The sequence below is a fragment of the Hippopotamus amphibius genome, chromosome 15 (genome assembly GCF_030028045.1).
Source record: "Hippopotamus amphibius kiboko isolate mHipAmp2 chromosome 15, mHipAmp2.hap2, whole genome shotgun sequence".
In the NCBI taxonomy this organism is placed as follows: Eukaryota; Metazoa; Chordata; class Mammalia; order Artiodactyla; family Hippopotamidae; genus Hippopotamus; species Hippopotamus amphibius.
In genome coordinates, this window is record NC_080200.1 from 37,212,940 (window position 1) to 37,228,183 (window position 15,244).

At 41.1% G+C, this 15,244-nt stretch overlaps 1 protein-coding gene across 1 annotated transcript in view; it reads left to right on the top strand.

Annotated features, from left to right (window-relative positions):
• Positions 1-4,042: 4,042 nt before the first annotated feature.
• Positions 4,043-15,244, top strand: part of MROH2B (maestro heat like repeat family member 2B) — a 67,464-nt gene continuing 56,262 nt past the window's right edge. The window contains exons 1-7 of the mRNA XM_057708456.1: positions 4,043-4,070; positions 5,556-5,617; positions 7,179-7,289; positions 8,630-8,789; positions 9,479-9,577; positions 12,217-12,371; positions 14,736-14,876. Coding sequence (XP_057564439.1) covers positions 4,043-4,070; positions 5,556-5,617; positions 7,179-7,289; positions 8,630-8,789; positions 9,479-9,577; positions 12,217-12,371; positions 14,736-14,876 — 756 coding nt within the window. The remainder of the gene's footprint in view (positions 4,071-5,555; positions 5,618-7,178; positions 7,290-8,629; positions 8,790-9,478; positions 9,578-12,216; positions 12,372-14,735; positions 14,877-15,244) is intronic.

The window sequence follows — 15,244 nt, forward strand, 5'->3', positions numbered from 1 at the left end:
ATTCATGTGTCTTCCCTGCTGTCCACAGTGATGGTTGCCTTGTTTTCAGTCCCTAGACACTCCTCTGATTTCCTCTCTCTGCATCACTGGCTGCTGCTCTCAGGGCAAGGAAGAAGGAAATCTCCGTAAGGGGTTTATGTTGGGGAAGAAAGTAAGAAATTCCCTACCCACAAAAGGGCACAGTCCAAACAATTCATTTATAAGTTTGGTGTTTGAGAATTAAAAACAACATTGTACATGGTTTTGGTATCACTGAGAAAGTGAGAACAAAGTTGCTTCATGCAGGAAATGATTCTTAGGTTAACTAACCTGATCCTTTCATCTTTGCAACTGAAAACTCAAACTTGGTCCAGAGAGACTGATTCTCCCCAGAGTAATAGAACTAGTTTGTAGCAGAATTCAGACACAATCCAAGTTTCCGAACTCCAAATCTCATACTGTTTTTTCATTTTACTTTTATGCCCTCTGAAGGAAAAAAGTATTTTGAATGTATATTTTATCACAGTATCATGGCCAAACACCGTACATTTGAATTGAAAACAACAGTCTAAGTCTTGTAAATAAATAGAAAAGAATCAAGAAATGCTATTATTTATGTTCACTATTCATGTTGATGAAGAAATGGGTTAATTAGTCTGCTGTCTTCTACTTGGAGAAAGAAGATGAGTTTCTCTGTATGTTATTCAGAGAATAACATATGTCATCTCTACTTTCAAAGACCATCTCAAGTGCTACCTTTGTGCTCTGTGGGCAGAATTTACAAGTCGTTCATGCTCTTTGTTTACTCCTTTAGCATAGCTATCGCTACCCTGAACCATTTGTCAGCTAGCTGGTCAGCGGACTGACTTCTCCCCACTGATTGCAAATTCCTTGAAGTTAGGACGTGACCTCTCATCATGATATATCCAAGTCCTCCATCATAGAGCTTCTTGCCCAAAAAGTAGTCAGTACATGTGTGTTGAATTAAACCACGCTGAACTACACTGGACATCATTCTTTTGTTATCGTTTACTACAAGAAGAAAAAGCAAAGAAAGAGGAAGAGAGGAGAAGAGAGAGAGACCAGAGAGGGGTAGAGGAGCAAAGAGAAGAAAGGAGAGAGAGGAGGGAGGAAGGAAAGAGGAAGGGAAAATAAAAAGAGGAAAATGGGAGGCCACTTAAAACAGAGGCATATTTAATCTACTTCTGTATAAAACTACCATCTCATATTTCTTGCCCTTTTATATGCTAGAGTACAAGGAATTAGGCTTATATCATGAAACTAAAAAAAAAAAAAACAGAGCCTAATTTTACTTTTAATATCTTTTATAAAATCTAACATTTCATTTAAAGAATGAAAGGATTCATGTTGAGGTTTAAACGAATTGTACTCTATGATGAAACCATTAAAAACAAAAATTTTAAATTTCATTTTCAAAAAATTTAAATTTCTATAATATTTTGATATTATTTTCATATATCTATTCTCCCATAGCTTTATATTTTTCCTTTACTGCCTTATTAATATTCTTGTCTGATAATACTGCATTTGGGAACATAGTACTCCTAGCGTTGGGTAGTATCATTTGACAAGTCACACTGAAAGGGGGTGGTTACACTATACCCAGGGGAAACACCCCAGTTCTTTAGCAAGTTGAATATGAACTCCCCTGCAATCAAATATCTAGAAACAATACCTCATTAGTTAGTACGTGCCATCCTAATAGCTTTGAGAATTAGGATTTAGCAGGCTTCTAGGGCTTCAGAGAAATCAAACCCATATTGTGCTAGCCTAGCGTGAAGCGTAGGAAATAATGGGAAAATGACTTTTTAAAAATCTATCTGCAGTATTACTTTAGGAAAAGGGAGATCGACGGGTAAATTGCTTTATCTGAAAGAATATTTAGCAAATCAATCATTTCCTAACTTCCCTAATATCTATGAAATCAAGAAAATCTTTATGTACAGACACTCAAAAAAATCATTTGCCACCATTCATGAAAAGAGGAAGAAACTGATTATAAAAACGACCTAAGTGTCTGGCTTTCTTAGTATTGATTCTATTGCACATTGTTCTTTAAGATTCTAAGAGCACATCATTTCCAACATTTTTATTTCCCTATAAGACATTAAGAGATTTGGGTTGCCTCTCATCACCTCGTTACCTCTCTGATCTACTAATTCTTGGCCTATTCTCCAATGGGTGAGTGAGTCATGGTTCTGGAGATGAGCAGCTGATGAGAATAAGAATCACCAGGGGTACTCATTAAAAATACAAATTCCAGGGCTTCCTAGGTGGTGCAGTGGTTAAGAATCCGCCTGCCAATGCAGAGGTCACGGGTTCGATCCCAGCTCTAGGAAGATCCCACATGCCGCGGAGCAACTAAGCCCGTGCGCCAAAAAAAAAAAAAAAAAAAAAATACAAATTCCAGGACTTCCTAGGTGGCGCAGTGGTAAAGAATCTGCCTGCCAATGCAGGGGACACAGGTTCAAGCCCTGCCCTGGGAAGACTCCACATGCCACGGAGCAACTAAGCCCATGCACCACAACTATTGAGCCTGTGCTCTAGAGCCCGTGAGCCACAATTACTGAGCCCATGTGCCACAACTATTGAAGCCCATGCACCTAGGGCCTGTGCTCCACAACAAGAGAAGCCACTACAATGAGGAGCCTGCACACCACAATGAAAAGCAGCCCCCACTCACAGCAACTAGAGAAAGCCCACGTGCAGTAACAAAGACCCAACACAGCCAATAAATAAATAAAATAAATTTATATAAAAAAAAATTCCAACCCCCGTTATAATTTACCAGGTGAGAGGTATCCCTGGGAATGGACATTTTAAATAAGGACACGAGGAGATTGCTGTTATAAGATACTTGTGGACCACACCCTGAGAAAGAGTGATGCTGACTTGGGAAGCTGAAAATGTTTTTAACCACCAGCCTCCTGAAGACCTCTGTAATAGGTCCAGAGCAAAATACATATGAAAAGGAAGACGAGTCCAAAGGTTTAGTTGGAAGCAGTCAAGCTTTGAATCTGAAATATCCTTAATGAAGGGAGGATAGCTGAAGAAGCAGCAGCAGCTGAGAACTGTCATGAGCCCCTCTCCTCAGCCCCTGTCACAGCCAGACCTATAGATGGCTGGTATCCCGTTCCCACTCTCCGACATCTGCCATTTTAACATACAATCTGGACATACATTGGAAATTGTACATAGATTTAGGATCGGAGGAGGGGGGTGGTGTGGGAGGGAGGGGAGTTGAGAACAGGTTGAAATACTAGTAAAGTTGAAAGCATTATAGCCAAGAGGTCTGGATAAAGAATGATTTGAAAACAAGTAGAGGGAATGGAGTCGGAGAAAAAAGCCTGAGCCTGCAGTGAGGGCAGCACCCAGATGAAGTCAGTGAGTCTATGGCCATACCACCCTGAACGTGCCCAATCTCATCAGATCAAGTCAGTGATGGGGGCGCGTAGGGAAGGAGGCTGAGAAGGTCTTGCTTTGCTGCTGTCAGTTGGACGTTCCATTCAACTGCCCCTGACGGGCATTCCGGTCCACTGAGCATGCCCAGTTTGTGGACTGACCTCCACCAAGTAGAACAATCAACAAGATCACCATAAAGGCTTGACCAACACCAGGCCAGTAAAGTGACCACTGAAAACCATTCCCAAATTTGTGATCAATGGACCCAGGTTTAGGGAGAAGAACATCTCTGGTCTACCAAAATGGTTTGAGTTTCCGTCTCTAATTTCTTCCTTCTCAGATACTCTGGTCTCCACCAAAGGGACACTATTCGGTGAGATGAAGCCATTTTGTCGGTCCGCAGGAGCTCAGAAACAAGAAAATGTGCTAGTGGTAGAGTATAGCATCATCTTCCTCAGCAGGAGCCCATCGCTGGAAGCTTCCAGATCATTGTGCCATTCAAGGGGTGGAGGGACTTTCATTTAGAGACCCTTATGTGAACCTTATGTGAGAAACTTGCCAACCTGCTCCTTCAATTTGTTAGCCTTATTGCTTCTGATACTTAGGTGCTGTCTCTTAGAGAGCCTGAAACAGCCAAGACATGGCTGAGGACATGGAGGAATCCGCAGGTGAGCATTGTCAGATGCTGAGGCGTTAGGTGTTTTGTGTATGTGTGACCATACGCACACGTGAGGTGGGGAATGGTGTGCCTCGTTGAGGGAGGTCTGTACAGCTTAAAAGGTTTTATGAGAAGCTGTGCTACACTAAGATTGTTTCTCTCCACTCTTCCTTTATTCCAAAATAATAAAATCACATGGATTGTAAAGGACCAGTGATTGACTAGGAGCCTGAGAGATGATTGTGTCTTACCTTTTTTAAAAATGTATAGTCTGCTTGAGGAGAAAGTGGCTACCACACAAAGAATTTCTTGTTTAATCTTCAATCCTGGCAGAGTCCTTTGGAAATATTCTGCTTTGCCAAAAAGACCGTTCTAAAGGGTTATGTTGTTTGATTTGGAAGCTTGCGAAAAATCACTACATCCAGAAATACCCTTCCTACCCACTTGCCATGTGGCATGAAACTGATCATTTAGCTTGACTCAAATATGTGTTTTCAGTTTTCCAACAAGCTTTATGCAAATAATTCCTGGAAGGTGCAAATCAAAAACATTTAAATCATTATCAGAAAAGCACAAGGCTGCTTGAGCATGGGACCAGAAGAAGGGCCTGACAGGGCCAGAGGGAAGTCAGAGAGAAAGAGGGTGTGAATAAATGAGGAGGGGCGGCGCATTGAGGAAGGAGGTGGAAAACAACCAGCTCCATTACATTATTTTTTCTTTTAATAAATTTATTTATTTACTTATTTATTGGCTGTATTGGGTCTTGGTTGCTGTGCAATGGCTTCCTCTAGTTGCAGCAAGGGGGACTCCTCTTCATTGCAGTGCCCAGGCTTCTCAGTGCTGTGGCTTCTCTTGCTGTGGAGCATGGGCTCTAGGCGCACAGGCTTCAGTAGTTGCAGCACATAGGCTCGATAGTGTGGCTTGCGGGCTCTAGAGCACAGGCTCAGTAGTTGTGGTGAACGGGATTAGTTGCTCTGCGGCATGCCAGATCTTCCCAGCCCAGGGATCGAACCCGTGTCCCCTGCATTGGCAGGCGGATTCTTAAACACTGCACTACTAGGGAAGCCCTCTATTACACTCTTGACCTCCCATACTCAAGTCATGTGTAAGGGATCCAGTTCATGGAATCTGAGAGCTGAGCCTTGCTAAAGAGGATATAGGGTGATGCCTACATGACTGGAGGGATAAATAGGGATCTAACATCTTTTACCTTCCCCTCCACATTTAACTCAGATTTTGCAAAAATACTAAGTATCTTCTATTTGCAAGTATGTCAAGTATATGAAATATGAATAAGGCACAGTTCCTGCCATCAAAGAGCTGGCAGTCAAGAGGAAGAGGAGACGAGTAGGAGAAGGGGGTGGGGTGGGGGAAGAGAAGTAGGAGAGAGAGAGAGAAGGAGAGAAAGAGAAGGAGAGAGAGGTAAACATCGCATAGTAATTAACAGGAGAGCATTTCAGCATGTTCTTAATTCTTCTTTGCCTGTCTATTTTAGAGATTTTTGGAGATATTAACCTCACTCTTGGCATGCTGAACAAGGGAGATAATATTAGCAAGGTAAGGAAAACAGAGAAAAATCTCTTCCCCATTCACTTTTTCTAGTCCAGTTATTGCAACATTTCATCTACATTGTTCTTTGCTTCAGCTTCCTCTTTTCTCTCTGGCTTCTTCAGTGGCATTCAGTTTTTTAGAAAATGCAGTTTTAATGGAAGTCATTGTAATGTTTAAACAATATTTGGCATCTGAGGATTCAGAGTATCCAATTGTAGAAGCCAGCAAAAGAATGCCCCCTTCCATAACTTTATACAGATAAATGTGGAAAGAGGGTGACGTTAGACTTACAACCATGTAGGTTAGAGCCTCCTCCTGTGCAATTTGAGGGTTAGCAGACATTTGGTCCTGTCCAAAACATATCAAGGACTTTTTGGTGTGGACCAAATGTCTAATGAACATTTTGGACAGGACCAAATGTCCTGAAAGGAATTTGAGGGCTCCTATGAAAATCCCAAAAGATCTCCCCTACTCATCTGTAATGCTATTTCACAATTAGAGATTTATTTCTCTGAGATTTGAAGGCCTTTCTGGCTTCAACAACCTTTTGTAAAGTAACAATAGTTCCTCTTCATTGAACACTTATCTAGGAGTGGAGAGCTAGATGCTTTCTAAACAATACTGCCTTGTATTATGTTCTCTTCTCACAACTCTGTGATGTAGGTATGGTTATTTCCATCTGACAACTAAGAAAAGTGAGGCCCAGAGAAGTTACATGCCTAAGAACAGCAGCCTGTCTTCGGTTGTCCAAACACAAGCCTGGCTGACTCCAAAATAATGCTCTTAATCAGTATTCAACTTGTAGCCTCCCTGTGAAGGGCAGTGCCTACACCTTTGTCTCTTAATCCAGTGGTTCTCAACCCTGACTCCATGTTAGAATCCCTTATGCAAAGCAAGTTATTTGACATGTTAAACATAAGCATAGTACCTCAAGATAGCATGGCTGAGGCTGCTGGAGATTTCAGAACACCAGTCTCTCATCTTCCAAAGGCCATGTGGCCACCTAAGAGATTGAGAAGAGCCCTCGCACCGCAGCATCTGCTCAAGCCATGCAATTCCCAGAGGCTAAGGTTCTGTGGAAAAGCATTTACAACTTCTTCTCCACAAAGGCATGGATGAAGAAAGGGCCTACAGATCCCCTTTAGGAACAAGTTTCCTAACTTAGCCACCTCTTTGGGAATCACATTGTATTCCCTAGTGACATAGTCACTCTCTGGTAGTAACAGTGACATTTAGGTTGATGGACACTTCCATTGTCCCCAGTGCCCTACAACAGTGAGTTTCAGGAGACTTCGGTATGTTGGGTAGGCCACCCCTGACTTCAGTTAGATTTTGCCATAGAAATGTAGTCAGATTAAAATGATTTTTAGAATGAACTTTGCTTTACATATAAGCCTTTGACTCCTTAAGATGCATAGTATGTTAAGGACACCCCAATTAGGGTATATAAAACCCATTGTGTAGTAGAGATACATTGCTTAGTTTAGTGGTGTTATTCATTTGGATTTCCTCTGATTCCTTTCGTTTTGCCACTCACATTTCTATGTATAACCTTGTATGTTCACAGGAAGACATTTATGGTCATCTCATTTCCGTTATTCAGAATACTGACATCTTGGATGATGCGCTTGTCCAAAGGTTGATTTACTATGCTTCTAAGGACATGAGAGATGACAACGTAAGTCTGATCCTTGATGATGAGTCAGTGTCAGGGCCAGCAACAGGTCCCCATGACCCAACTACACCCAAGCAGACATCCATAAACTTTTTCTACATCACTGCCAGGACCACAGATCACTTTTATTTGTTCTTCATGGTAACTGGGATACAGTTACAGCACCTATCATTTACCCCATCACAGATGAGGAAACCGAGATAGAGCTAAGAAAGTGTTTAGAAGTAATATCCCATTCACTTTTAGATAAAAACATCGGTGCTTAGAGAGATTGTTTGCAAAATAACACAACTATCTATTGACAGGACAAATAACTAGAACCCAAATTTCCCGGCTCCCATATGAATTCTTATTTCTTCATGTGCCCACTTGTCTATGTATACTAGGCATTGTATCTGAAAAATTATTTGTAGAAATAATTTGAGGCTTAAAATAATGTTATTTCCTTCCAGAAAGGATTTTCGCTTGTTTCCCTGCCAAGGGCACAATCTGTGATTAATTTCAGGGCTTGAGATTTTTCTGGGCAATTTCTGTGTCTTAAGGTTGGACTACAGTCAGTGGAGAGCCAATTTAACCTTTCATCTCAATGCAGCCCTTTGGGGTCTTAGCCCAAAAGATAAGAGGTGGGATGACCAGGGTCTCACCATTGGTTGGCCCCAAATTCTGACTATTGTCCCCATATGCTGCAAAGCACCCTCAAAAGCTTATCTTTAGACTTATCTCTGGACTTATCTTTCGACTTCTCTTTGGACTTATCTCTCTGGATTTCCAATCTTGTCCAGAACCCAGTTCAGTAATTCATTCCACCTTATATTGTAATCTCTTTGATGTTTCTATGTAGATACATTTTTAATATCTTGCCCAGCACTTTTTATTTTCCTCAGCAGGAGAGTTGATTAAATTGACCTCGTTCGCCATTACCAAAAGCAGAAGTCCCTCCAAATATCTCCAACATCAAGGATCGTTAGATTGGGACAATACTAAAACCCAAAGCTCTAGACGCCTAGCCCATTTTTATTTCTCCGTTTCCTTCGGTAATTCATATCACTTAAACAACACATAAATCTTATGTTCGTGGTACCTGATTAATTGGCAAGAAAACAGGTATTGCCCCAAGTTTACAAAGGACCCTATTAAAACCTGGCTTTGAGGTGCTTTTGACTTACCTCTGCTCTCCCAGCTACTGACACCTACCCTAGAGTCTTCCCCACTGGGTTTGTAACATTCCGTTCTCCCTCTATGGAAAAGGTAGGGAACTTATAAATATGATGTAACCTATCTCCCCTCTGCTGACTCCTTCCGCTCTTCCAAGTTGTTACAGTTATTTTCCTTTTCTTCCTCAGATCCTCAGAGAAATCAGAATGCTAGCTGGAGAGGTGTTGGTGTCTCTTGCTGCACATGATTTCAACTCTGTGATGTATGAAGTACAAAGTAACTTCAGGATCCTGGAGCTACCAAATGAATTCATTGTGCTTGCCCTGGCTGAACTGGCAACCAGCTACGGTACAGAGGGAATAGTGTCCACATTTTCCCTGGGAAACAATCATTCTAGTTGTCTAAAGCCAAATGGGGGCAAACAGCGGAAGCGAGAGGATCTCTCCCTTCTTTTATACTAAAGAATATTGATAGCGACTTTGGGCGGTTATTTGTGAGCATAGATGAGCCTGCTGGCCAGTCACGGGTCCATGCTGCGCTGAATTTGGCTGGACTCTTTCCCACCCTGATCTTCCCTTTCATCTGGCTTTGTGTTTGCAGAAGCATATTTTCCACAAGCCATCTTCTGCAAACTACTCAACTCTTGCATGAAGTAAGGGTCTCCTAGCATGTTTTTTTCTAACCCACTTTATTTAACAGACATTTATTGAGCACCTATCACCTGTGCTAGGCCCTGGGGATACAGGCAAGTTCTGGTGGGAGGGATGCACGTTAATAAAATAATGATTCAAGTAAGGAATTTCTACTAAGCTACAGGTACAGACGGCCACATAGCGAGCACCTTGTTTTACAGTAGTCTGGCTACAGCCTGATTCTCTAACCACAGCCTGGCAGTAGGCGGGGGGCGGGGGACGGATAGAGGAGAAGAGCTTCCCTCTGCACCTCGTCTGCCTCCCCTCCGAAGCCCTGAAATGCTTGTTGATTGATGGGGACGTGGGGAGGGGTCACGGAACGTCCTCTCGCGCCCCTCCCTGCAGTGTCCCAGAGCATCCCATTCATGATGATGACGCTGCTCACCATGCAGACCATGCTCCGGCTGGCCGAGGAGGAAAGGATGAAGGGAGCTTTCTGTACTGGTGGGTATCCTGGGGTGTCCTCTTCGTTAACACCAGACTGCGAATGGCGCAGACGTCTTATTTTTCCTTTTACTCCAGTCTTGTCCTTTCCAGTAATAGTAGCTACCATTTACTGAGCGCCTACCGCATGGAAGGCCTTCTACAGGGAGTTATCTCTGTCAATCCTCACAGCAGTTCTGCAAAGTAAGTACTATTAGCCCCTTTTACAGATGAGAAACTGAGGGTCACGAAGTTAAGCAATTTTCTCAAGGTGGTGACCGTCAGTGAGATGGACAGGTGGCATTCAGATCTACAGGACAATTTATACAGCCTCCTTCTTCAACTGAACCACACTTTCTCTACAGTGATGCTGAGGCTTACAAGCTCTCAGCCATAGGCTGAATCTTGGCATCCCTTTTAATGCCATATTGTGAAAATGATAAGTAAACAATCTAATCAAAATACAAGCAGTTATAAAATCAAGTAAAATGGGTAAACAAGCTATAGTCACAAATCCCTTCTACACCAAAACTGAAATATATCTACAGTAATCAACAATCTACAGAGAATAACATGCCCTTGAGTTCCCGGAAAAAGCATTATCAGCAGAGTGAGAGACTTCTTGGATGAGTCTGAAGACCTGGACTCTTGTCTCTGATCAGACACTGAGCTATCAGGTGACTCTGCCCTTCTTTCAACCTCAATTTCGCCTCTAAAAACAACAAATGAAGTGATTGCTAAGACCCCTTCCACCTCTGACATCCCCAGCACTACTATTAGACAATATTTTAAAGCCCATACTGTTAGAAATGTCTTCTTTACCTATCGACCAAGTCTTTTCTATTCTATTTTGCCCATTTCCTCTTGTCTGTCCTCAATGAAGGTAATATTTGTATCTGATAAATACTGAGAATTTACTATGTGCCTAGGCACAGCCTTGGGTATTTTAGGATTATTATTTCACTTAACCCTCATAATGAGCCATTAGGTGGCTAACATTTTCCATTCATTTTACTGATGAGAAATTGAGGCTTAGAAATGTTAAACAGCTTGCCTGCAATCACACAGCTAGTACGTGGCAGAGACAATATTTGAACTATGACAGTCTGACTCAAGGACTCACACTACAATATGAGATTGGCCCATTTTTCAATATTTTTTACTTTCCCTACTTACTATCACAGCTAACAATGTGTCCCAGCAAAAAAAAAAACAGTGCCTCTAAGTGCGTTTCTACCGCCGATATTAATAACCAAGAAGGTAAAAGAAAATAAAATCAGAAATCATCATGGCAATGAATGAGGGCATTCCCACCTGTGTGTTATAAAGTTATCTAAGTGCCTTTTGTTCCTAAAGCAACCTTGGCCTGACTGCAAGTAAAGAAAAGGTATAAAATTTAATAGCCATCCATCCATCCATCTAGCTATGCCTTCAATCTGCAAATAAATAGACATTGTGTTTGTTGTTTCAGACACCATTGGTGAACAAGACACTATCCCTTCTCATTGGTTTATAAGCCAGTGCAAGACACACACACACACACACACACACACAATGGATTTGACAAAATGTAACATGAGATTATCAGAGAGAGTTTGGAGGGGATAGGAATACACCAAAAATGACCAGCTCTAAAGCTAAGATACTTGGGACCTTTTCCATAGTATTATTTGCACATGAGGTATCCTTAAGAGAGTAAACTATAATTTTTTTTCACTATCTAATGAAAAGGATAGCGTGAGGAGCTGAAGGAAGAAATAATATTATTTTATGCATTTGATACAAATATATAAGACATATGTATGATATGTTTGCAGGCCCCAAATTTTTGAATAGTATTAAAGTAAAACATGCGTGGAGAAAAATGTAAAAGTCAGAAGTATATACATTGATGAGTTGGCACAAAATCACTAATTCATTTGACCACCACTCAGGTCAAAAATATGGACATTACTAACGCTCTGGAAACTCCCCCTCGTCTTTTCTCCCAGCTGTCACCTCTCCATCCTCTCCAGGGGTAACCACAGTCCTGAATTCTAGCACCAGAAATTAGTCTTGCCTATTTGTGAGATTCACGCCTGTTGTTTTGTGTACCTGTTGTCCATTTTCATTTCTGTATACCATTACATGTCTCTACTACAATTTTTCTGTTCTACTTGTTGGTAAATATTTGGATCACTTTTTGTTTGAGGCTATTACCAAAAAAAAATTGAATAGGAACCTTCTTGTATACGTTTTTTAGTGCCTCTATGTACACATATCTAAGGGCTGTATACCTCGGAGCGGAATTTCTGGGTCATAGATAAAGTACATTCAATTTTGGTTGATAATGCCAAACAGTTTTCTAAAGTGCTTGTACGCAATTCACACTCTCATCAGCAGCATGTAAAAACATCAGCTGCACCTTAGTCCTGTCAACACTTGACATTGACTGTATGGAATTTCAGCAATTCCAGATGGCGTGTTGTAGTATTTCGTTATGGTTTTAATTTACATTTCACTAAAGTGGCTTGAACACTTTTTATATATTTACTCGGCACAGTCGTAAGATTTTATAGACACTATTACACATTTGCTAATCATCAGGATACACTCTTCTCATATTATGGTCCTTCCCATCTTGATATTTTTCTCAGTCTGCCGTTGTTTTTAAAATGCAGCCCTTGAGAAGTTCAGCAGAGCCATTTACAAGTATGTCAACCACTGGAGAGACTTCCCCTATCCCAGACTGGATGCCAATCGCCTCTCGGACAAGATCTTCATGCTGTTCCGGTATATCATGGACAAGTGGGCCCCCACGACCTCGCCCACGCAAGTGAGTGGGCTCAGCCTGCCTCCAGCTAGCTCCCCTGGCATGCTGGTTGAACTTCCTCTTCTCTTTTTGACATGATAATTCACCTTAGTCCTTTTGGAACGCTACGGGTTGTATTTTATCAGGTTTATCAAATGTTTTGTTTTTCTTGTTTCAAATCACTGTTTACTCATTATTTCAGCTAATATCTATTGAATCCCCATGGCATGCCAGATGTCAGTCCAGATACTGGGGATACAGCAGAGATTAAACAGACCCAAATCCCCCCTCTCATGGAGCTGACATGCCAATGTATGGAGAGAACAATAAATAACTAAAATGAGCAAAATATATGGAATGTTAGGTATATCATAACCCATATTTGGGCTAAGTCACTGATTAGGAAAAACACCAGTCCACAGAAATTTCCTATGTCTGTGAATATTGCAATGAATTAAAATGACATCTAAAGAAGGAACTTGGCTGCTTCAAAATAATGTAATGCCTCATAAAGAATAGATTACAAAGTGCATTCACTTATACACTCCCATTCTTTCTTGCTTAATTGCTATAATCTTTTTAAAGTAGGATAAATTATATCCTATTTTGATCTCTTTATTGCTATATCATAAAAGATTTAACATAACTACCTTCTCTAGTTCACTTTCTTTTCTATATTTTGAGCTATTCAAGCATTTATTTTTAAATATGCTTGGATAGTTAAGTCATTAGCAAACATGGAAATTTTAAAATATCCTGTAGAAGTCTTTTCTTCAAGCCACTTGAAAAACAAAATTCAGTGCAAATTTGCTGACTACTTTCCTAGCTTCCCACAGGAAGAGTTAGGCAAGTAACAAGAAGGTGCACAAAGTAATAAGGGAGAGAAGCACTTAACCCCTGGTGAGCACTAGAAAGGCCATGACATTGGAACTGAGCTTGCAACCCATGAAGTCATCATTACAGGGGAGATGGCAGTCCCTAAGGAGGGGATAAAACCCACTGAAGCATAGGTTACAGATGGGATAACGTGATGCTTGAGTGAGTCCGGTGGGAGAAGGGGAAGTGGGGAAAGGAAAGGGGATATAAAGAGGCAGAAATAAAGAAACCCAAAAGGTGGTCTTGGTCACAAAATAAAGAATGCTACACAGGACTTTTTTTTAAGAAATAAGAAACCTTGGGGGATTTCCCTGGTGGCCCAGTGGTTAAGACTTTGCCTTCCAATGCAGGGGGTACAGGTTTAATCCCTGGTCAGGGAGCTAAGATCCCACATGCCTCCTGGCCAAAAAGCCAAAACATAAAACAGAAGCAATATTGTAACAAATTCAATAAGGACTTTAAAAATGATCCACATCAAAAACAATCTTTAACAAAAAAAAAGAAAAGAGAGAAAGGAAAAGAAGGCTTGGGAGGGCTTAAGCAAGAAGAACAAGAACTTAGAAACTAAGAAAAGAGTGATTTCCAAGAAGCGAAGACAGATCTACAGAGGCCATTGCTATGGTGCTCAAGAAAGAAAAATCTTGAAACGTGTCCACTGCATGGAAGTGCGGTAGAAGAACCTTCCAGCTGACACCCAGTCTTGAATGAAATAAATGGTATTGTTATTAGCCAGTAAGTTTTGATGTGGTTTGCTGTATGGCAAAATTTAGCTAACAGAAAAAAAAATCATATAATATTAGGTAGGAAAAGAAGAATATAGAACTATAGATTAAAGAATGGTGCCAATTTTTAAGAAATTAAAATACACAGGGAAAAAGGTAGGAAAGAAGAGGTCAAATAAAGAAATAATTTATTAAAAATACACCAGACAGTGCTTATCTATGAGTACCGTGGGTACTACGTTTCCTAATTTTTGTGATTTATAAATTTTTATCATCAGTATATCACACTTATGTTTTGTCCTGGTTCATTTTTCACGCCACGTGGAAGCCAGATTATAGTGGATTGAGAAGTAAATGGGAGGTGGGAAGAGGATGTAGGAAAGGCAGACCACTCCTTCCGAAAGCTTTGCTCTGCAGGAAAGGAAGGAAAAACAGAATTGGATGAGGATAATAGTGGGGTCAAAAAAGAATTGTTATAATGTGAGGGAAATTTTAAATTTGTTAATATAATCAAAGAAAACGACCATTAGAGAGAGGTTAAAGAAATAGAAGAGCAGGGCAAATATTGAAATGGGCATCAATGTAGATAGAGATGTAGATCCAAACATAAACATAACTCTGTCTCATACAACGATCTTAACCTGAGCATTTTTTGAAGAAATCTTTCTTGTGGAAAGCAGTGTCGAAAGTTTTTTTTTTTGGGGGGGGGGGTAGCTAAAACTCCTGGTGCACTGAGAAATGTACAAAAAACATACGTGTGACGTGTTAGAAACGGTATTTGTGTCTGCAGATTTTGGCCATCATTAAGGCCCACGGCCCCACAGTTAGCCTACTGCTCCATCGGGAAGACCTCTGTGAATACGCCCTGGGCCAGGTCCCTTGGCTCCTGAACCAGTACAAAGACAAAGAGATTGATTTCCACGTCACTCAGGTGAGAGCCACGCCCTAAAGAAACTGATTCCCATAGTTGCCCAGCAATCACCCTGGAGGATGTTAATTTTCAAGAGAGGCTAAGGAATGCAATGTGTTCAGGCAGCTGAACTTCAATACCTCTTGGGAAATATGAGGTAGAGAAGCGGTGGGCATAGCTGGATGGTGGAAACTCCAGAAAGGAATTTCTGTTCAAGCTGCTAAGGCACTAAACAAGGTAGAGGGGCGGAATCACTAACGGAAACTGGCAACCACAGGACGGTTATGGGTTTGTCCTCCTCACAAAACGTACTGAATAATGTATGCCTTCCACACCCTGCGCTGCTGCTCCGTGGGCAGCCTCCAACTCACCTTCGCGAGCTTTTATTC